This window comes from Sceloporus undulatus, chromosome 4 (genome assembly GCF_019175285.1).
Source record: "Sceloporus undulatus isolate JIND9_A2432 ecotype Alabama chromosome 4, SceUnd_v1.1, whole genome shotgun sequence".
Classification (NCBI taxonomy): Eukaryota; Metazoa; Chordata; class Lepidosauria; order Squamata; family Phrynosomatidae; genus Sceloporus; species Sceloporus undulatus.
In genome coordinates this window covers 147,070,779-147,093,164 of record NC_056525.1, presented here as the reverse complement: position 1 = coordinate 147,093,164, position 22,386 = coordinate 147,070,779, and the positions used below count along the sequence as shown (strand labels likewise).

Genomic DNA, 22,386 nt, shown 5'->3' with positions numbered 1-22,386 from the left:
GCTATTAATATACTAAATTACATTTTAGTATGATGTCTAAATACCTTTAATATGTACCCTCCCCAAATAGTTCAAAGAGAGATAAATCCCAGTGAATTTGTCAGAGTAATAGAATTAAAGCATGTCGGTCTCCAGAACTGTTTACCCATCTACCTACAAAGCAGGTAAAAAATAGATCAAAGTAAGTATGCACATTTTTTTTCTTTTCCTAATGTAAGAGTTTGGATTCTGCTTCAATTAGAAATAGCAAAACAAGGCCAAAAATAACTGAATGAGGTCCAAAGAATCTCTCAGGTTCTGATCTTTCATGATTTCAGCTAGAACATGACAAGAATCTGGATTGTGTTCACTTTATTAGGGTTGAGAATTGATGTTGGAGGTAGGATGAAATGCCAGGAATTTCTTGCTTGACGTAACTTATGGGAAATGAAATATCTATAGTATTAATCTGATTTCTACATGGTCACATTGGGGGAATTAATAGCTAGATGCTGCTGGATCAAGTCTGATCCAGAAGACACGGAAAAACCATTATATTCTAGCTTTCTTACTTTTGTGTTAAGAAATAATAGTAGTTTTTGCTGCTTAAAATAAACCACATCAAGACTGCAATCTTATATCCAGCTACTAGAATCTAGGCTCTAACTCCATAGCACTTGCTTCTGAGAATACATGCAAAGAACTCTACAGTAACGAATTTAAGAAGATAAATTTAAGAGTCCTATTTGTGTGTAGTGATCCAGCATTTTTAATATGCAGTTTTTAACACCCTTGAAGATTTTTAAAGGGTTCATACATAGATTTCATTATTTTCATGTTTGTGTTTTGTTTAGAAGGATATAAGCCTGAGATGACTGAGCTTCTCATAACATGTTAACAGCTAAGGAAAACTGGAAATGTACTATTTTTCTTTTCTAAAAGAGAGGGAAGTTCTTCAGGAAAGCACAGGAGTCATTATTAAAAGGGGAGTGTAACACCTTTCCTGATTTCAAGGCAGAAATATAGAGGACTGCTTGGAGAAACAGGGAGGAAAAAGAAATACAAAGCAGGAAGCTGCCTTCCATACATAATATATTGAGAGATTATTTAAAGACAGAGAGAGGCTAAAATCCCTTTCTACAAACTGTTACAAATTAAGAAAATGACTTTTAATAGCAGTTAGAACACATATGCTTCATCATCCATGTACAGATGCTGGTCATTTTGCATTATTACCATAAAGCATACATGGTACAGAGGATCTCAAACACACACACACATATAGATAAGCTGCTCCCTGTAATACAAAGCTTGCTATCTACATTCTAGTAATGGGAAATGGGGGGGAGCAAGATTTAGTACTTCTTTAAAAAAAATTCCCCCCTACAACCTTTATATAATCCTGGAGGGAAGTCTTTTTCCAAAAAGGTATTCTTTTTGTCTGTAGAGGAAATAATTTGAAACTGTAAATACAAATAGTAGTTCACAAGAGGAAGAGACCCAGAGAAAACAGATAGGCTCTCACTTTATCCCCTCCCCCCAAACTTTCCCATTTCTAGCCATGTAGCTATTTGGCAGGCGAGTTCCAAAAGCCATTAACACACAAAAGCTATATTGTCTACTAAACTGCACTGTAAGCATCTGAGACATTCTTCCCATACAGTTGTCTTTACCAGACATATCTCACTAATGGATGGGCTTGCAACTTAATAGGGACTAGCCTGGATAAACCCAATCGGTAGCTTTAGACCCTTATCTCCATAACACTTTCATCTTTCGTTCAAAGCAAAATACTGTCCTTCTTTCATAAACTGTTCGCTGTATTCTTTCAGGCATTACCCCCCTCCCAAAATGGGGACATGGAGACTTTAAAAAAATCTTACCAGAATCTGCAGGTCCTTCCCATTAAGAGCAAAATTTTGATTGCTTCACTTCCTCACTCCCTGTTCTATTTGTGTGCTCTGACCCACGTAATAAGTAAAGCAAGAAATCCAAGTTAACAGCTGAAGCTCAAAGAAACCCATCTCCGTTTAACCTCAGTAGCTATTTTCATTCATCAAGACTGAGTTGTATGCTTTATTAACTTGAGACCTCTCTAAGTGCTGTGAGAGGGCATGGGGATTTCTCAAATTGAGCCAGAACTTGTTGAAGTTCAAGCAATTGCTGTAAGAGGCTTCCGCCTGCCAGGAACCCTCCCTTCCCTCAGGCCTGAAACTGTCCTGTGCAAATGATTTGTCTTAAATTACATGTCAACCCTAGAATCCACAAGTTTTTTAGCTCTGGAAACCTGATGACGTTTATGTCCACAGGCTGGCTGTTCCCAATCCTACTTACAGAGTGAATAAGCATTTCACCTCTGTACTAAGGGTGCACTGAGCTTTTGAGAGTACATATTTGTTTGGATCATCCTGTCCAGAAAAGCACACTGACCTTGTACCTTCAGGAGTCTGTTCACACCACACCATTATACCACTATAACTCCTCTTTAACTGCCATGGGAACAGTCCTATCGGATGCTGGGACTGAGAATTTAGATAAGAGCATTTAGACTTCTGAGCCAGAAAGCTCCTCTAGTGTCTCACCAAACTATTAGCCTCAGAATTCATAAGATGATGGCAATGAGCTAGTGCTCCTACTGTGCAGTATGAAAGGGCCCCAGATTAAGAAATTAATTTCCACTACAAATGAACACTTCATGTTCAGAAGCAGTTTGAAATCCAAGACTGATGGGCAAAAGAGAAACCGGGATGGGAATCGCTGGCCTAGGGGCTGAAATCAGCCCACCAAAGATAGCCCCATTCATCCTGGATTCCAAGGTGTCTTTTCTGTGCAAAGAAAAGAATACAGTCCCATGCTTCTACCTGCTTCACTCAAAGAGTGTCAGAATCACTGGGGCTTCAGGATGAAAGACTTGTCCCCTTGCATGGCCCTCTGGATTGGTCCTGCCAGCTGATACAGCTTCAAGCCAATCCTGTTCTCCAACCCGCTTCTCATTTGGTCTAAAGGTAGTAGTGGTCATTTGTGCCAAGGAAGAATAGCACAGTCAAAGGGTGAAGGAAAAGTCACACCAGACCTTCAGGGAAGTGACACTGCTCCCCATGCAGCTTCATCTGTCAGTCCTTGGCCTCTGCCTTTTCCACATCCCAGGTTTGAAGACAGGCTAGGGTAGAGGTGGGAATCATACAACATTGCCAAACTGCAACTACTAGGAGCCCTAGCAAGGATACCTAATGATGAAAAATGTTGAGAGTTGCAATTCCACCCTCTGCTCCTTTTCATCAGCTATGTTCCCACCTCTGTCTTAGCCTTTGCTCTTCTCTTTCTCTTCCTTCTCCCAGTCTTCCCAGTGATGGAGACTTTGTGCTGCTCTTTTATCCCTTCCACCAGTTTTCTTCCTTCACAGTTTCTCTGACTTTTCCCACTCTGTCTCATGCTGCTCCAGTGCTTCTTCCTCCTTCTCTGACCTCTTCCTTCTGTCCTTTCTTCAGTAATGGACTCAGAGATATTCACAGCCACAGCAAGTGGAAATGACTACACTGATTTCTTTATTTCTTCCTTCCTTCCTCCCTCGTCATTTTCTCTCTCTCTCTCTCTCTCTCTCACACACACACACACACACACACACACCCCTTCCAGCTTTCTCACCAACGCTCTGCCCTGGGCCCAGTGCTATTCAACACCTGTATCAATAACTTGGATGACAGAATTGGGGGCATACTTATCAAATTTGCAGATGACACCAAATTAGGAGTAGTAGCTAATACCCCATAGGACAGGATTAAAATTCAAAATGACCTGAATAGGCTAGAATGCTGGGCCAAAGGTAACAAAATGAATTTCAACATGGAGAAATTTAAGTAAGGTACTGCACTTAGGGCGGAAAAATGAAATGCACAGATATAGGATGAGCAACACCTGGCTGAACGAGACTATGTGTGAAAGGGATCTACGAGTCCAAGTCATGCGGCAGCTAAAAAGGCCAATGTGATTTTAGGCTGCATCAATAGAAGTATAGTGTCTAGATCAAGGGAAGTAATAGTTCCACTCTATTCTGCTTTGGTCAGGCCCCACTTGGAATACTGTGTCCAGTTATGGGCACCACAATTCAAAAAAGACTTTGAGAAATTGGAAACTGTCCAAAGGAGGGTGACTAAAATGGTGAAGAGTCTGGAAACCATGCCCTATGAGGAACGACTTAGGGAGCTGGGGATGTTTAGCCTGGAGAAGACAAGGTTAAGAGGTGATATGATATCCCTGTTTAAATACTTAAAGGGATACCATATTGAGGAGGGAGCAAGCTTGTTTTCAGCTGCTCCAGAGGCTAGGACCAGGAACCATGGATGCATGCTACAGGAAAAAAGATTCCACCTCAATATTAGGAGGAACTTCCTGACAGTAAGGGCTGTTGGACAGTGGAACAAACTTCCTCGGAGTGTGGTGGAGTCTCCCTCCTTGGAGGTCATCAAGCAGAGGCTGGATGGCCATCTGTCGGGGATGCTTTGATTGAGAGTTCCTGCATGGCAGGAGGGGTTGGACTGGATGGCCCTTGTGGTATCTTCCAACTCTATGATTCTACCTACAGTGGACCCTTGTTATACGCTGGGGTTTGGTTCCAAGATCCCCCGGGGATAACAGAATCTGTGTATGCTCAAGTCCCATTAAATATAATGGCATAGCAAAATGGTGTCCCTGATAAAAAATGGAAAATCAAGGCTTGATATTTGAAATTTATACTTTTTTTGAACATTTTCAAACCGTGTATGCTTGAATCCATGTATAACAAATCCGTGTATAAGAAGGGCCGACTGTACATCCAGTCCATTCATACACAATACATACTTGGCACGTTTGTCTGTGCCTTCAAGTCACCTGTTGACTTATGGTGACCCCATAAATTTTATAAGGTTTTCTTAGCTAAGGAATACTCCGAGGTGGGTTGGCCAATTCTTTCCTCTAAAATATAGCCTACAGCACCTGGTATTCATTGGTGGTCTCCCATCCAAATACCAGTCTGAGCTGACCCAGCTTAGTTTCCAAGATAGGACAAGATCTGGAGCCTTCAGGGTATTTAGGACTTCCCGTAGCACATAGCCTCCTAATAAATTAACCCAATTCACTATTCTCTGATAAGCACTGACTTCTCTTAAAGGCCTTTTCTAACTACAACACATAAGGTCCCTTAATGGGAATGTCAAGGACTGAGTCTTGGATTTTGGGCTATGAGAACTGCACCCTGAAACTGAAGTTAAACAGTAAACTTGCATTTTTAAGTGTCTACAGGAACATCTGTGAGGTATAGAGTGGGCCCCCAGTATCTGCTGGAGTTTGATTCCAGGACCCCCCCCCCTCCCCATGGATACCAAAATCTGTGGATGCTCAAGCTCCATTAAATACAATGGCATAGTAAAATGGCGACCCCAATATAAAATAGCAAAATCAAAGTTTACTTATTGGAATGAATGGCCATGAATGGTTGAATCTATGGATAAAAATCCGTAGATATGGAGGGCTGATTGTAGTTTGAAAAGTAACTTCTAAAGTGAGTATATTGAATAGTATTCTTCACATAGTGAATGAGAATCCACAAGGAAATGTGGCCCAACCTATAAGGTACCTCACACCAGTAACACCAACACATATTTTATTGTCTCCTCTTTGGTAAATTGGTGGGGGGGGGGGGTTGATGTCTGTTAAAAGAGAAAGAGATGATAAGATACTGGAGGGAAGAATGGAAGAAGAAAGAAAATGAGAAAAATTGGTTCGGGAGGAAGAGGGGAAACATGGTAAACTAAAGTGCATTCCTATTCAGAAAAGGATGAGCTAAGCTTAAATCCTTGATAGGTATGTGGATATAAGGTTCCAAAAAATCAAATGATTTATGTTTATAGTAAATGAGTAACAAGTACTACTGTATTCTTTACTGTATTGTCAGTAAAATTAATTTTTTTAGAAATCTAACACCTATTAACCAGGAAATAAAGAATGCCCTCCTGAATTCCTCATTATTTGTAACCATACTTTATTGAGCATGGGCAAAAAACACATATATCAGATCAGCCAATACAGGGCTTTCTCATGTCTGCAGCCACTCTGTGTAAGAAAGCATTTTCAGAGCTAAGGGAATAGATTAGATCCAGACATACCTGAGGAAAAATGCCACATGTACATTAAGTTCCAGACATGCATTTTGTTCTCCTTAGTCAGAAGAAACACTGAGGTTTGCAACATATGCAGAAAGGGCAGAAGATATACAGAATTACACAAAATGTACTGCACTGCGGCCTGTCCAAATTAGGAAAGTATGTGGATGGTTATCTCATTTTTATTCACCAACATTTAGACAGGTAGGGCCAAGAGATAGTGGCTGGCCCAAGGCCAGATTTAGTGACCAAGTTCTGATCTAGCAAGTGTCATTGCTGAGCAAGGCTTGAACCTGCCACTTGTCCAAACACTCATTCATTCTGGTTATACTAGTGAACAATAGCATTTGCCCTCAATGTGTATTAACTGCAGAACAGTAAAAATAAGTAGGTTTCATATGAAAAGTCAATTCATATAGCAACCTGAGATGGAAAAAACAGACTGTGAGTAGACACAATTACATCTGCAAGGTGAAAAGGTGTTGTGGCTTATACTGCTACTGCACAGAACCACCAACTGGTCAAAGGAAAGTCTGTCTGTTCCTATCTAGTATCTCCCAGGTCAGAGACAGAAATCATGTCTTACTTCAGATATTGCTGGATATAATTCCCAACTTTCCTCACCATTGGCTATGCTGACCACTTGTTGGGGCTTTCAGTCCTACTACAGCTGAATGGACAACATACTCCCCCCCTTGACCTCAAAGAGTGCTGCCCACTTTCTCCATCTAACAAACAGAATGAGGACAATATGAATCCTATAATGTAACTAAACATATTCCAAATATTTTGTGAAGACTCTTTCAGCTTTGGATGGCTCTCTCTTTCCAACAGAGTACCAGAAGTCTTCTTTGTCACGCCATTTTCTGCTCAAATAAACCAGTTATCAGAGCTGAGAAGAAACTCTAGCTAGAAAGCCAGAACATCTGAGCATCTCCTGACAACTTGACATCAATATCACAAAAAAAGTTAATGAAGAATTTTTACCACCTCACATACCCAAATGAATAAACAATCATACATCAACTTAAAGAGGGGATGATAGTATTCATAATGTTTATTTTTGTGTTGAAAGGATGACAGTTCTATAAAGTGTCTCCTTTATTTGAATTGAACAGACTGCTGTATATAAGTCTAGGATTTTTAGTCTAAAAATTGACCCAAAAAACCTGAGTCAACTTATCCAAGGGTCAAGGTAAGTAGTATACTTTGACTCTTATAAAAAGGAAGCATCCCCGGGTGAAAGGGAAGAATATAATCTGTCCTGGAAGCACTGATCACCCTTCTACTCTCTCATCCATCCAGCCTTTAGGTGTGACCACAAACAGTTATAACTGCTGAAATTTTGTAAGGTCTTTGGCATTGTTTTCTTTTGTTTCATCCATTACATCCTTTGTTACATGCCCCTACGTTTTACTCTTGATTTACCAATGGGTCATATCAAAACCCCTGATTTCAGCCCTAAAACCTGCCCTCGACTTTTACATGAAGTCATTTTATAGTCAAGTATATACGATATAACTGCTCCATTCACATTATGATCAATGGAAGTCCATATAATGTTATACTGAAGATCTAGTCTTGGATGCCTGTTAATTTAAAAAAAAAACATACCACTTTTTAAATATGATATTGTAGCTGCTGAAAAAACACAGAAATACAGAATTAAATATATTAATTAAGGAAAGTAACAATGTAGCTCAACCGAGAAAAATAAAAATAAAAAGATAAACAATATGAACAGAAGAAAAAGAACATGTTGATTAAGATGAAAGTACAGTTCCTGGAATATGATGAGTAACAGTTAAAATATGTTTTTCCAAAATCAGAGGTGCACTTACACTGGATACTTAATCCAGGGCTAATCCAGAGCATTATGCATCAAATGTGCCCTGTCCCAACCACAATGGTGACAAGTACAAGCCAGTCCAAATCCAGTGCAACCCCATGTCATTGTGCAGCTGGGCCAACATTGCATCAGCCATGCTGGCCTGTAACCCTCAGTGTCGCTGCTGTTACCGCCATTTTGTCACAGACAGGAATGCCTTACAACCATGTGCCTGGTGCACCATCACTTCTACTGAGGTCAGAACAGGATGTCCCATCACGTGATCGACAAAAAAGGGATCACTCTAGCCCCCCCCCCCCCACCACCTCATTGGCTGCAAAGATGCCCCATTGTGACCTCAGCACAAGTGCCAATGTGCTGGGCAGACTTGCAGGGAGCTCTTGCCCGTGAGGAAGCAGCAGTGGCATTTTCAGAGCTACTACTTCCTCACAGGAAGGAGCTCTGTGTAAAGCCTTATTCCTCCAGGAAACATCCAACCATGCAGTCCAGAAGGCAGGTCACTCTACCTCCTCCTTGTTGATATATGGGTACCATGTTCTAACTGCAGCACAAGCGGCAGCACACCGGGCAGGCACTCAGAGGGAGCTGCTGAGTCAGTGAGTAAGCAGCAGCGGTGGCTCTGAAGGGGATTCATCCTTTGCCCTGCACTGCTCTTGATGTGTGGGCAACTGGATTGGCCAAATTGGACCCAATCCAACTGTCCACATGGGCAAAAGAACTGGAGGCACTCCAGGGTTTCCTGGATAACCTGGGGTTTTCTGCAACTTTCCTTACTTTGGAACAAAGTCAGGTTAAGGGTAGAAAATCAAAGATCTTGCCTGGATGTAGCCATATGTCGTGGAGGCTGTCAGAACCAGATTCCCAGTAACTATGCCGTTTTTTCACAGGGCTTCTGCAGACAACCCCTGAATTGTGAAGAAGGTGGGTAATGGGAAGATGAGTTGTTACTGAAATTAAAAGCCACCAGATTTCCTCAAATGTGCCTTGTTTTGTGTGTGTCTGCATGCTTTTTTGAGTTGGGAGTTTTTCCTAACAAAGCAGGATTTCAAACCCTGTCCATCCAGTTTCTGATAGATAAGGGGGGGGGGGGGTTCTGATGGGATGCCTCCTACTGAGTCTCATTTTTTGTGAATGGGTCATGTTTGCATTGATTTTTTTCTTCCTCAGAGTTACTGGAAGCCTAGATGGCTCATGAACTTCAAAAGTCCTTTTCTAGCCAAGGTTTTCCTCTCCTCTGCACCCCCCTTTTTGCTCTATGATGGTGATCAGAACAAGAAAAGCAACAAAGAAGTCACCAGCATATGAATCACTTCCTAGTCAGGCACTACTTTTCCTGGATAAAGTGATTCATTTTTTCAGAGGCCTTACCAAATCACAATCCTACTTTCTTCCCAACATCACTAGAAGTTTAGCTACATCAGAAACTATGGTACCCTACCAAGGTTCCATGGAAACAAGGTGACAAATGCAGTCCGTTTTACTTTAATTTTAGTTGCATACTGCTGTTGGGTGCTTCGGCTTCCATACCACTGGTTTTCTTTATTTTTCCAATGCTTTAGATAAGGCTGCTTGCCACTAAGAAAAGTACTCATAGCTAAGATATCTACAGGATTCAACTAGAAATTCATAGGGAAAACCAAAAGGATGGTCACCTACAGAGATAGTGACAAATGCTAAGAGGGGAAAAGATCAGAAATCCATGGCTCATTATGAACAGAACCTCTGGAGTTCTGGCCTGGTTTATAATGGCTATAACATATAGCTTTGCTGCTGCTTTAATTGTGATGAACTGTACCTAAAATTCTGAAGTGTACAGCTACTAGGTTTGTTGTGTGTGCATGTGCACCTTCAAGTCATCTGTCAACTTATGATAACTCCATGATTTCATAGGGTTTTCTTAGTCAAGAGAATACTCAGAGATGGTTTTGCTAGTTCCTTTCTCTGAAATATAGTCTACCATGCCTGGTGTGCAATGGTGGTCTCCGATCTAAGTACTAACCAGCACTGGCCCTTCTTAGCTTCCAAGACCTGACAGGATCTGGTGCCTTTAGGGTATTTGCATTGCAATTACCTTTCTCTGCCATTTTCCAGATGCACAGTACCCATATTATACGATGTGGAAGCCCCTTCCGGCAACCTTCTGCTTGTGACACGTCACATGATGCAGTCCCACCCATACAGTAAATGACCAACAGTGATAATAAAGCTGATAGCTTAATTCACACAACACATCAGGGCAATGTTAAAGAAATTCAACAACCATGCTTTAATGCAAAAGTGGGCTTCATATGTGACACAAACCACATGTGGCCAGTCTGGTTTTTTCTGCAATCCTGCAAGTACCCTTGTCATACAGGCAAAATTGCAACTTTACTCATAAAAGAAAGTGCATGGGGACTACATAACTTTTTTTAAAGAATTGTGCTTCCTAAAGGCTTTACTGATTTTTTGTAAAACAAGGCATATGGTTATCTAATATGTCCACCGTCCCCTGAAGTTTCCCACACTTAGTTTACATGATGTTTGAGTTGACAAGACACTGTTTATAGCTTGCTAACAAACCTGGTTCAGAAGACATGGACTGAAGTAGATTTGCAAACCACTGTGTATGCATACCAACTCTGGCTTGGCAAGTTGCTTCCACTGGCAAACCACCACAGTAGTTGTTTTATCTCCAGAAGTATTAGAGTGCTAACCAGGAAAGATGAAAAGATTAAATCAGACACGCAGCCTTACCCTATAGGAAGCTTCAAGTTCCAAATTACAATTTGCCCCAACCATGGTTTAGTTTGGTGCTTGAACTGAACCAATGGGCCTTGTGCTGGGAGAAAAATGGAGTATAAAATAATAAATAAATAAATAAATAAGGTACTAGACACCTTAATGCAGTGCGCCCGCGTCATACGCAGGCATGCTTTATGTGTGCTGGGAGAAGGGGCAGTGCATCCCATAAGGGATAATGGGGTTTGCGCCCATGGCACGCGCTCCCTGCTACACCGCTATGTGCACAAGCCCCATTAATTTAACTGGGGCTTGAGCATAGGCGGAATTCCCTTTACACAGGGGAGTCCAGACCAGAATGGATTCCCCCGCATAAAAGAAGGGCAGACTGTATCAATCAAATCAAATTTTTGAAAAATAACAGAAGATTTGGCCATTCAACTGCAGCACTGCTGATGTTATGCTACTTCTTATTCCTAGATTTCCTCGGGCTAGTCATGCCTGAACTTACAAGACCTGTACTTAGCAGTGTTCAATAGCAGTTCTAAGATTTCAATGAAAGACAGAAAGACCAGTTAATAGTGCAGTTCACATTGAGGTGGCAAATGTACATCTGAGCCATACCGCTTCAGATTAAAAGTGGTGGCTCGCATGAGTAAATGTTTCTGGAAATGAACAAGGATGTCAGAGAGAAGGCTAGGCAACCCTTTCTTTTCTGTCCCATAACTCATTCTCTATGGACAGACATACACACAGACCTCTAAGTGAGCCCCCAATCTGAAGGGTGCAATACCAGCCCTGACACAGGGTTACTACCACAATGTGCTCCAAAATTCAAAACCATTTCCCCAAACTAGTAATACACACTGCTACTGGAGTTTCTTTTTGTATTAATGTTTCTGGAAAGGATCCACACACACACACACACACACACACACATATATATATGCTTCCCAGAAATATAAAAATGAAGTGCTAATAATTCTCTGTGGGAGATTTCTGGTAAAGCACAAATTGTTGTTTCAGGAACACTAACAGTAGGACTATTTTACACTCACAGTTACAACTCAAAACATGATCCTCCATTTTTATGAAGGAAAGAGTCCCAAGTCTTGGTGATAAAAATAAAATATTTAATTTATAGCCCACCTTTCCACCTGTAAAGGCACCCATGTAAGCTAACAGTAAATAAATTAGGATTAAAAGTAAGATCTTAATTTCAAATGAATATAAACGCAAGTAAATTTAATATACTGTATAACAATAAAAGGACATAGAAACCAAACTGTTCAGGCTCCCTTCGACAGTAGTCCAGTTTACATGCTAAAGGTCCATGTGGCTGGGGAAAAATATTTTCCTATTGGTAGAAAGACAACAGAAGCAAACTCAGCTTCTCCTTCCTTTGGGAAAAAGGGACCTAGTCCGGGAGCAGACACCAAGAAGTCCCTCCAATAGCTACTCAGGTTTGCTTGCTAAGTTCATAAGTCAGGTGACATTGGTACCTGCTCCTTGTTTACATGGAACATGTGGTAAATGGTAACATATTGTGCCTGAACAGCATAATTTTTTTACTTGGAGCCAACTATCGCTCCTGATCTCAAAGGCTTTTATCATCTCCTGAACAAAATGATGTAATTGTTGCATATTCACCTATACCTTCTGACAGAGAGTAGCTCAGCTAACCAAAGATACAAGGAACAACTTTATAGAGTTAGATCACCAGCACAATAGACTGTATGCCCAGTACTGCCACTAGAAATACCTTAATGATGCCTAAAACCAAGTGCAGGATCTTTTGAAAGTAGGAGAAAGTGTGCGTCCTGTCAATAAACCACATGGCTCCTTGCCACATTTTCTGATGTCAGGCACCACAATGTTTATGCTTTGCAATAAAGTGATGAAGTGCTTCCTCAAAAGAAAAAAGCTTCTAAGAAAGGTAAAATTACATCACCACACTGGCTGGGTTTTCGCATCACAATAAAGTTGGGTTCTAGAGGATTAGCCAAGATTCTGCCCACTGTCCATTGTGATGCAGTACCAATATAGCTCAGCTCATATTTCTAGAATTTCTCCTCCTCAACCCATCCCTAATCCTAGTACGAACCCCAGGATCCACTTGCCATTACCATGAGTGATGTCAAAGGATGGGAATCCCATAAGATAATAGTTTCTCCTCAAGGACTGATTAAACAGGAAAAATCACAAGGTGTTCAATGCCCTCACATGTTATACAGAAAGCCAAACCACTTGTGCATTCAATCCATACTTTCAATCATTCATTTCTTTGACTTGTGTGAATAAAAATAGGTAAAACTTGAGCCTTCTTGCATTTAGTTTTATGGTTCTTATTAGAAATGTTTCCAAGTCTAAAGGTTCCTTCAAGTTGCTGTTAAAAAGAATTAAAAAGTAAACCAACTGATTATTTGAATAAAACTGGCATCTTAGGCTGCAACTAAGGCTTAAAGCATGGATAAGCATTTAAATGACCTGAATGTCTGTAATGGGAAGAATGTCCTTGCCATGGTTATGAGTCCTGGGTTTATGAACTACCAGGAAGAGTACTTGTATGTATATAATTTTCTTCACTAAACCACTGTCATATAGTACATTACTTATGAACTATCAAGCTGCATTAGGATTGTGAAGTTAATTATACACATATATGCACACATACTTTACTAATATATTGGAGTTCAGGTAAGACAAATAACTGGATGTGTCCTGCCAGTAGGCGAATCTGGCAACAGACTAGATGAAATATTCTGATGTAACCAAATGTGGAAACTAGTCTGTACCATTTCAAATGTGATAAAAGAAAAAAGAGAATGAATTGACAGGAACTGCGACTCAGTTGAGCTTCCTGTTCCCCTTCCTCTGCCAGTGCATCCAAAGTGGCTTAAATGATTATACTACTGCTCCACAGGAAAAGTATATGAAAAATCAATCACGCTTGGTTTCTTTCATTGCATACACACACACACACACACACACACACACACACACTAAACTGCCTGGCAACTGCTTTCTTATGAGAATGGTAACATCATACCTTACAATGAGAAAATATAAATGTTATGTTGAAAAATTCTGGACAAAAGTTTAAATTAAGAAAGTAAGACCCTGAAGCATCACTTCTCTAGCCAAAAAGAGATGTGAAAAATAACAATTAAAAAAATATGCTTCCAACAATTGTGGAAGAGAAGGATTGACAGAGGCACTGACCTCATGGGGTAAGGACTGAGGGTTGGATCTAGACCAGAGGCTATCATTTCAAAATATTTTGGTTCTGTTCTGAACTGTGGCTTTCATTTTATACTACAGAAGCTTAATCACTAGGAAGAGTGGTACACAGTACACAAAGTTCCTCAAAGGCAGATTGTTCATTACTATAAATCTTCCACTCAACCTCAGAGGAGTATTGTGAGTGTCTTTAGGGCACTAATCTTCAGTTTTCCCAGATCCATCTTTAATCCTCACCTGCAATGTGTGTGCGTGTATGGGCCTTCAGGTTGCCTGCAATTTATAGCAACCTGATTAATTTCGTAGGATTTTCTAAAGCAAGAAATACTCAGAGATGTTTTTGACAGTTCCTTCATCTAAAATATAGCCTATGTTACTTAGTCTCTTATCCAAGTACCAACCAGGCCTGACCATGCTTAGCTTTCAAAATTAGATGGGATTAGGTGCATTTAGAGTACTTAGGTGTGCGACATAGACCATTTTAAGTTTCTGCCATACAAGTATACCTCTTTCTTCCTCTTCCTTGTTCTCAGTCTGTCCCTCTCATTTTAAAAGACAGTAAAACATTTGAGGGACACAAAGAACAAAAACTGTTGTGATTACATCGAATTATAAAATGCTTGTGAGTCCAAACTCACAAAGTGAAGATCACTGTTTGTAACGTGTATTCTCAGTTCACATGGAAAAAATTATGAGGTCCAACAAATCTCGACTCCAGTAAATGGTTCGCTTGCCATGCCGGGCTACATCTTAGTGCTATACTGTACTTGGAGTGTACATGTCATTTCTTCCTTTTTTGTTTTGAGGCAAATTAGTGTTTGCCCTTTCACACAATCCAAACAACTGCAAGGCAAAGGCAAACTGCAGTTTTCTGGTTTTGAACGTTTGTCTCAAAAGTGAGGAAGAATCTCCACCCATCAGAAGAACTCAAACCATGGGCTGGTACAGAAAATCCAACTATACATTACAAAGAGAGTATCATAACAACAACAACAACAACAACAACAACATTCTTCCATCTCCAGAATTCTCAGCAATATGGAATGGTCCTTTTTGGTAGAGGTTAGTGTTGTCTAAGGTAAGTAATTACAAAGCCAGATGTTTAAAGTATTTGGGCTCTGTACACTGACTTTATATCCAGGCACCAAGATTCACAAAACAGAAACAGAAGCCTGGCTTTCACCAGGAGGGACACCAGAAGAAGAAGAAAAAAATTTAATAAAAAAATAAGCTGATTTGTTTAGAAAGTGATTCAAATGACCCATCAAAATAGTAAAGAACTTTAACATTACACAACGTCTAAAAGTTTACTTGATCTAGTTTGTTCAAAGTCACCCCTCCATGTATTTTTAGAAGGTATTTTAAAAATGTAGACCATGAAGAGCTGTGCTACCCATCAAAGCCCGTGGGTCAAGTTATATAATTGCAGGGAACAAACAAGAATGAGGGGAGAAGAGCATGGGAAGAATGTACTTCTTGGGTCATGCTTAGAACACAGCTGTATGAAGTTTTATGTCAACACAGAATGCCTTCACATTGCCTTTTTACAGTAATATGGAGCCAGTATAGTGCTACCAATATTGATTCCCCCCCTCCAAAACCCACAAGGAAATTGAAAGTGACAGGAACTCTGCACGTACTAAAGTATTAAGCCCACAGCTCAACAGCATCCTTTCAAATGGTGCATATTGGATTTGGGCACGAGTATTAATGTGCCTGTTATTTCAAGCATTAAGGAAACATTTCCCACCCAAGTTCTAAGCATGCTTAGAAATCTGTCCATTCTTTCCAGGAAAACAGGAAATGTTGCAGTGCTCCAATGTGTTTGTCTCTTTTAAGATATTTAGGCTTGCAACTGTGGTGACAAATTAGGTGAGCTAAAGCCACACCTCCTAGATATATAAAGGAAATATAATGGTTTTACCCAGATGGAAAATAAAACTGCCATGGGTAAGTCAGAACTGGGAGGCATAGCAAACCTTCTCTCCCCCAGTGCTGCCCCCTGAACCAGGCTGGAGGTGCCCCTTGCTCTTCAGTTTTGTTTTTTAAAGGAAAGATAGGAAGATCTAATCATAGATTGTGCCTTTATGTTGGCCCTGAAGTTTGTAATTTTCATTTCCCACAGGGCAATCCTCTGGACTCCAAGGGATGCTGGCCAAGATTTTAAGGCAAGCAGAGCTATTTCTGTACTCTCTTCAGCATCAACAAAAATGAAGATTCAGTGGACAGTTTTCTATATTTCTAATTTCAGTTTTGGATTAGAACTGTCATATTACATACACACACATTTCAGTTGGTTTCTGAAGCATTACTTTCCACACACACACACACACACACACACACACGTGGATTTTCTTCAAGGGTCATGCCATTTGTTGTAATTTTTGGTATGTGCTTCCAAGTTTCCCCCCGACTTATGGTGACCCAAAGGAAAATCTATTATGGGATTTTCTTGGCAAGATTTGTTCAGAGGAGGTTTGCCACTGCCTTCCCTGAGACTAAGAGCATGTGACTTGCCTAAGGTCACCCAGTGGGTTTCATGGTCGAGCTGGGAATCGAACCCTGGTCTCTGAAGTCACAGTCCAGCACTCAAATCACTCCGCCTTGCTGTACAGTACTCTATTTAAGCCCTTGCTTATTTTACTTTATTTAAATAGTTATATCTCACCCCCTCAACGTGAGGCACATATAAAATGGATTTAAAGCAATTCAGAACAATGTGTGCTTAATCTCTTCAACAACCACAGGCCCAGGAATGATGGTTTAATACATATTTTGAATTGGTAGTCCATTGAAAGAACTAGCAGTCCACCAACAATACATTCCATGCCATAAAAAGTTCATCCTTCCCAATGACTCAGAGACTCTTCTAACAGCTGCTGCACCATTCCAAACTCAAACCCCACTCCCTTCTTCACAGTCCTGGAAAACTGGTCACTATTGCTGTCCAGTCCCATACTCCTACTCACATACTTGAAACACCATTTCAGTTCTTCCCCTAACCTCACCCACAAAAACCAAGGTATGCCTTCCAAATCTCTCCTTATCCATACCTCCCAATAATCACTGTCAAAGTTTCTTTCTCCCAAACAAAAAAAATGTAAATTCAGTTGTTAGTCCCAATCAGAATACAAGTTGGATCTCCCTTATCTGAAATGCTTGGGATGAGAAGTGTTTGGGATTTCACAGTTTTTGGATTTTGCAATATTTGCACATACATAAGGAGATATATTTGAGATGGAACCCAAGTCTAAACATGAAACCCATTTATGTTTCGTATACACCTTATATTCACAGCCTGAAGGTAAATTTATACACAATTAAAAAAAAATAATTGTGTGCATGATACTAAGTTTGTGTACACCAAACCATCAGAAAGCAAAGGGGTCACTATCTCAACCACCCATGCGGGCAATTTGAAATATTTCAGATTTAAATGTAAATTTACAGCGCTTTATAAATAAAAGTTTATTATTGTTGTTATTATTATTATTATTATTATTATTATTATTTCAGAATTCTGGATAAGAGAGACTCAACTGTTGACCCAACTAAATGAATGGGAATTTGTCAAGCCAACACTAAGGTAAGTTTCACTTATTTAGTGGGTTAACTAACAACTGAATTTTAGCTAGCAATGGGAAAGGTATAACCCTAAAGATGTTGATGAACTGCAGCATCCAGAAGTCTTCATCACTAGTCCTACTGGCCAGGACTACTGGGACCTTCCATCCAATAACATCTGGTAGTCCATCTAACCCCTCATTTAGGCTAAATATTTATTATTGACCAACTTCCAAAATATTGAAAACTACTGTGAAGTCATGACTTGGGTGGGATCAAATCTATTGTGTCTTTGAACAGAAACTAAAATCATTTTCTAGACTGCCCAAGTCAGGGCATCTGTACACATTTGGTTTAAGTTGATTCTGAAGGTAAGGAAGCATCTATCAATTATTGTCTCCTTTTGACAAGCTTTCTAGCACCGACATTACTGAGATGCTCACTTATGCTTTTACTGCAACTGCTCCCAAGGGTTCAGTGGGTAGCAATGTTACTGACTCAGAAACCAAATAATACTGGAAGTAAAACCACCGGAGTGTAAGAATCACAAACTGAACAAAACCAGAAGGAGAACCTCTAGAGAAGGCATAATAAGCTTTAAATTAAATGTGTAAGTTAAGTCACTTACCTGAGCCAAAAAATTAAAATTATAAAAGTTTAAAGTAAACACAAGCTGACCAGGACGGGAAGCTATAAAAAACCTGGTTCCTCTTATGCCCCAAGCATTTGAAATAGGTGAGCAAGGTAGACAGGTTAGTGAAATTTCTATGAGTTGGTAAGCTTTGCAGTTACCTGGAAATTTGTTTGGAATGGAAAGCCTACACCCATCCTCCAATCCAATACTGAAGCACACTCATAATATCAGGTAACTTTTTTATTGCAATAAGCACATACTGGAACATCTTCAGGATCCAGCATGGAGTAAACCACACTATTTCAGACAAAATAATACCAACCTTGACAAACATGCAACCATTATTTCTAGAAGCTAGCAACTTTACCCCCAGGAGACCAAAATGTACCATGAATACCCTATTCTGTCACAGATATCTCTAGGGTCACACAAAATTAGGTACCCCATGAGCTTTGGCAGTTCAAAGCCTTACTCATGGCAGCAGTATTTTACAGTGCTAGGGATTTCTGAGGAACATGATCTGTGCCATCTATCCTGGGAATCTGTTTTAAAGAATGAAAACAAAGCTCACAAGGGAGTTTGCCACCTGTCCAAACAACCACCACCACGATGGATCAGATTAAGGTACAGGGAGCTCAGCTGCTTCTAATCCCACTTGTATGTAAGCCTCTCCATCCATCCCTTGTAAACCATGAGAGGCAAACAATTATTGTCAATTTTCAACCTAGCCTTTTCTCTAATGTACTGTATGAGCCTTTAAATCACAGGTTCTGGGGACTCCATGAATGTCATTGACTTATCTTACACAAGAAATACTCAGAAGTGTTTTTGCCTGTTCCTTTCTCTGAAATACAGCCTACAGCATCTAGTATTCCCTGGTAGTCTCCCATCCAAGTACTAACCAGGTCAAACCCTATTTAGCTCCTAAGAACACCTGAATCTGGTGCCTTGAGGGCATTTCTCTCTATCCAGCCCCTAATTCTTTGTAAAGAGAGAAAGGGAACCAAGCAATGAATCTGACAGTCATCCTAAGCAATGGCATTCCATCCCAATTCCCTTTACACCCAGATCGCAAATGGAGACCAACAGACAGACCTAAGCCAGACGCCCCTTCATTTCTCCAGCGATGAGTCTGCATTTCTGTCCCCAGTACCCCAGTCTCGCTGGGCTCAGTCCTTTTAAAGGCATTCAGATGAAGCAAGCCGCCAAGCCTGCTGCTTGCTTTCTCCCCTTCTGGAAAGGACGAGCAGCATACTGTACAGGCAAAGGCAGAGAAGGAGCCAAAAGATACTGGCAGGAGGGAGGAAAGCCCAAAGAGAGCCCTTCCATCTCTCCCACTGGTTAAAGGGGTGTTTGGAAAGATCCTCACTCAATCATAGGGGGGACACCTTTCCTTTTTGGGCTTCCTTGGTGAGGATAGCCCTTCTTTTTCTCTCTTCCACAAGATCGCTTTCACCTTGGGAATCAAAGGAAAGAGTCATCACTGCTGCCTTTTGCATTCACCAAACCCAACAACCGAATCCCCCTTTTGCTCCAAGATAGTATTAACTCCCCAACCCAAGGCAGCAAAGAGGCGTCTGTGACTTCCATTTATAGCCCAGCAAGCTCCTGCCTCGTGCGTGAACACACACACACACACACACACACACTTCCCCAATGAAGAGAGCATTTCCAGTTCAGCTGTGCAATCCAGGGACACACAGGCCTTGCTTCTGTACTGTATACACGGCAATCTCCTTCAGGATCTTATGCCTTCCTTGGACTCACCTACACAAAAACACACACATACACAGTGCAGCAATGGTCCCTCTGTGCAATTAGCCAGCCTTCTTGCTTGTCTGTTTCTGGTAAAAGCCTGCCCTGAAGGAAGCTAGCCCCTTCTTCTTGTCCCTTCTGCCTTTCATTTGCAACTATCCCCCCCCACCCGCCATCAACAAGAAGCTGTTCGTCTTCTTATTTTAAGTTTACCACCCCTGTAATAGGATACAAGGAGGTTACCACAACAGCTGGAGCGGCCATGTAAGGGAAGGCGCCTGGTGTCAAAAGCAATATATTTCTTTAAGCTATGTAAGATGCATGTGTTCCTTTGACAACAGGCTCCCAAGCACAAAGGCACCCAGTGTCCACTCCATGCGCCAGATTCATCTCATATCACAATCCAAAGGGCAGCCGGGGAGGGAGGCAGACCTGTATTATTTGAACAGACTGTGTTTTACAAAAAGGAGGAGAAGATATTCTTTAACACAAAGGTTAGGAAACAATGCTTTTTTTTTACTATTTGTTTTATTTCCTCCTGCTCCTCCTCCTCCTCCTCCCGGAGAATGTGGCACCCAGAGGAAACGGTTTTGTTCCCTTCCCTTCCAACTCAGGTGACCAGAAACTGTGACAAAGGCTGTGTGGGGAGGGTGACATGGAGGCACACACTGAGGAAGAAGGAGCTTCCAGGGGATGTCTTCTTTGAGAAAGAAGGGGGTATTGCTACTGCTTTTAGGGAGACATGCTTTTTTTCCAGGGGGGGATGATGCTGGGGATGCTGCAAGAAGGGACCAGAGCAGCTTAAAGATGACCCAGTGCAGGAGGAGGGAAGGAGGGAGCCTCTTTTCCCTTCCACCAGCCTCACTTCCAAGGTATTATAGGAAAAGGCACACAGGACCATAACATTATAAAGGGGGGGGGGGATCACAATTGGGTGGAGACCCTTCCTTAAATCCTTAGAAGCCTTAAACCAGGGTGACCAGGGAGTCCTCCTTTCCTAGGACTCATCCTCCATTTCCGCCTTTCATCCAGGAGGAATCCCAAGACATCCTCCATTTTGAGAAGCACATCTACATTTATAGGAGTGCTCTCAAGCTTTGGCTTGGTCATGTCCTCCATCCCCCCCCCCCTTTCTCCATGGCGGTCATTAGGACCTAAGAAGCAGGGATTTCCATTTCTGGGAGTGTGTTTTGAGCTTTGATTTGGCCACCTCCTCCATTTTGAGAAGCATGCATTTACATTTATAATAACAGCAGTGCTTTACACGCCCTCCATTTTGAGAAGCAGGGGTTTGACATTCACAGGAGCGCTTTCAAGGCTGGCCTTGGTCATGTCCTCTATTTTGCTTTTCCTCCTCAGAGGTTATTAGGATTTGAGGAGCAGGGATTGTCCATGTGTGTTTTGAACTCCTCCATTTTGAGAAGCACAGATTTGCACTTATAATAACAGGAGTGCTTTACATGTCCTCCATTTTGAGAAGCACAGATTTACACTGATGCCAGGAGTCCTTTACACACGCCCTCCATTTTGAGAAGCAGGGGTCTGACGTCCACAGGAGGAGCGCCTTCAAGCGTCGCCTTGGCCCATGTTCCCCCCCGCGAGGCCCTGCTTAGCAAAGGAGGTCCTCCATCCCGAGGGGCTTTTGTCCTCCTCCGAAGACACACCTGAGTCCTCAAGGCATCTGCAATTGAGTCCTACCCTCCAACGCGGGAGGAAGCCCTTCCCCTCCAGACTCACCCGATCGGAAGAAAGCCGCGATGTCTGCGGAGTCCTTGGCGGCGGAGGCGTCCTCCGCCCCTTCCCCGGCCGCCGCGTTGCCTCCGCCGCCGGCGCTGCTGGAGGAGGAGGAGGCGGAGGCGGCGGTGGAGCCGCTCATGGCTGCCGGCTGCAGGCTCCTCAGCGCCCGGTCCCTCGCTCCCCGCCGCCGCCGCCGCCACCGTCTAGAGGGGCTGGGACGGCCGGTGCAGCAGCCCAGGGAAGGAAGGAAGGAGGGAGGGAGCTGGCTGGCCCTCGCCCTCGCCGCCTCCTGCCCCTCCTCCCTCAGCCCCCGCGGCCGCCCCGCGACGCCATTTTGTGTGCCATGGCCAAAGTGGGAGGGAAGGAAGGGGCGTCAGTCCCCGCCCAAAAGAAGGAAGGAAGGAAGGAAGGGAAAGGAGAGAGCAAGAGACGCTCGCTCGGGAAGTTCCGGAATTCTCCGTTCCCGGTTCGCCTCCCGGCGCTGATTGGAGGGGGCGAGGAAAGGGCGCCTTCCCATTGGCTGAGAGCGGCGTATAAATAGAGGCCGCGGAGGGAGGCTTCGGCCAGAGTGAGGAAAGGTGTTGTGGAGGGAGGTGTTGAAGGCGATGGTAGCCCCGCCTTGGCACATATATGTGTACACACACACACACACACAAAACCACACACCTTCTCTCACACACAAACACAGATAGATAGATATAGATATATACACGCATACATCTATCACCACACACCCTCTCACACAAACACAGATATACACACACATA

At 42.0% G+C, this 22,386-nt stretch overlaps 1 protein-coding gene across 3 annotated transcripts in view; it reads right to left on the bottom strand.

Annotated features, from left to right (window-relative positions):
* The window catches only part of TRIO (trio Rho guanine nucleotide exchange factor), a 269,887-nt gene extending 247,970 nt beyond the window's left edge, over positions 1-21,917 (bottom strand). The window contains exon 1 of one of the 3 annotated variants that reach the window (XM_042461739.1): positions 21,620-21,917. In XM_042461739.1, the coding sequence (XP_042317673.1) occupies positions 21,620-21,758 (139 nt within the window). In that variant the 5' untranslated portion in view covers positions 21,759-21,917. Of the gene's footprint in view, positions 1-19,222; positions 19,366-21,619 lie in introns of those variants that run through there. The other 2 variants (XM_042461740.1, XM_042461737.1) reach the window with 2 other exon arrangements.
* Positions 21,918-22,386: the final 469 nt, after the last annotated feature.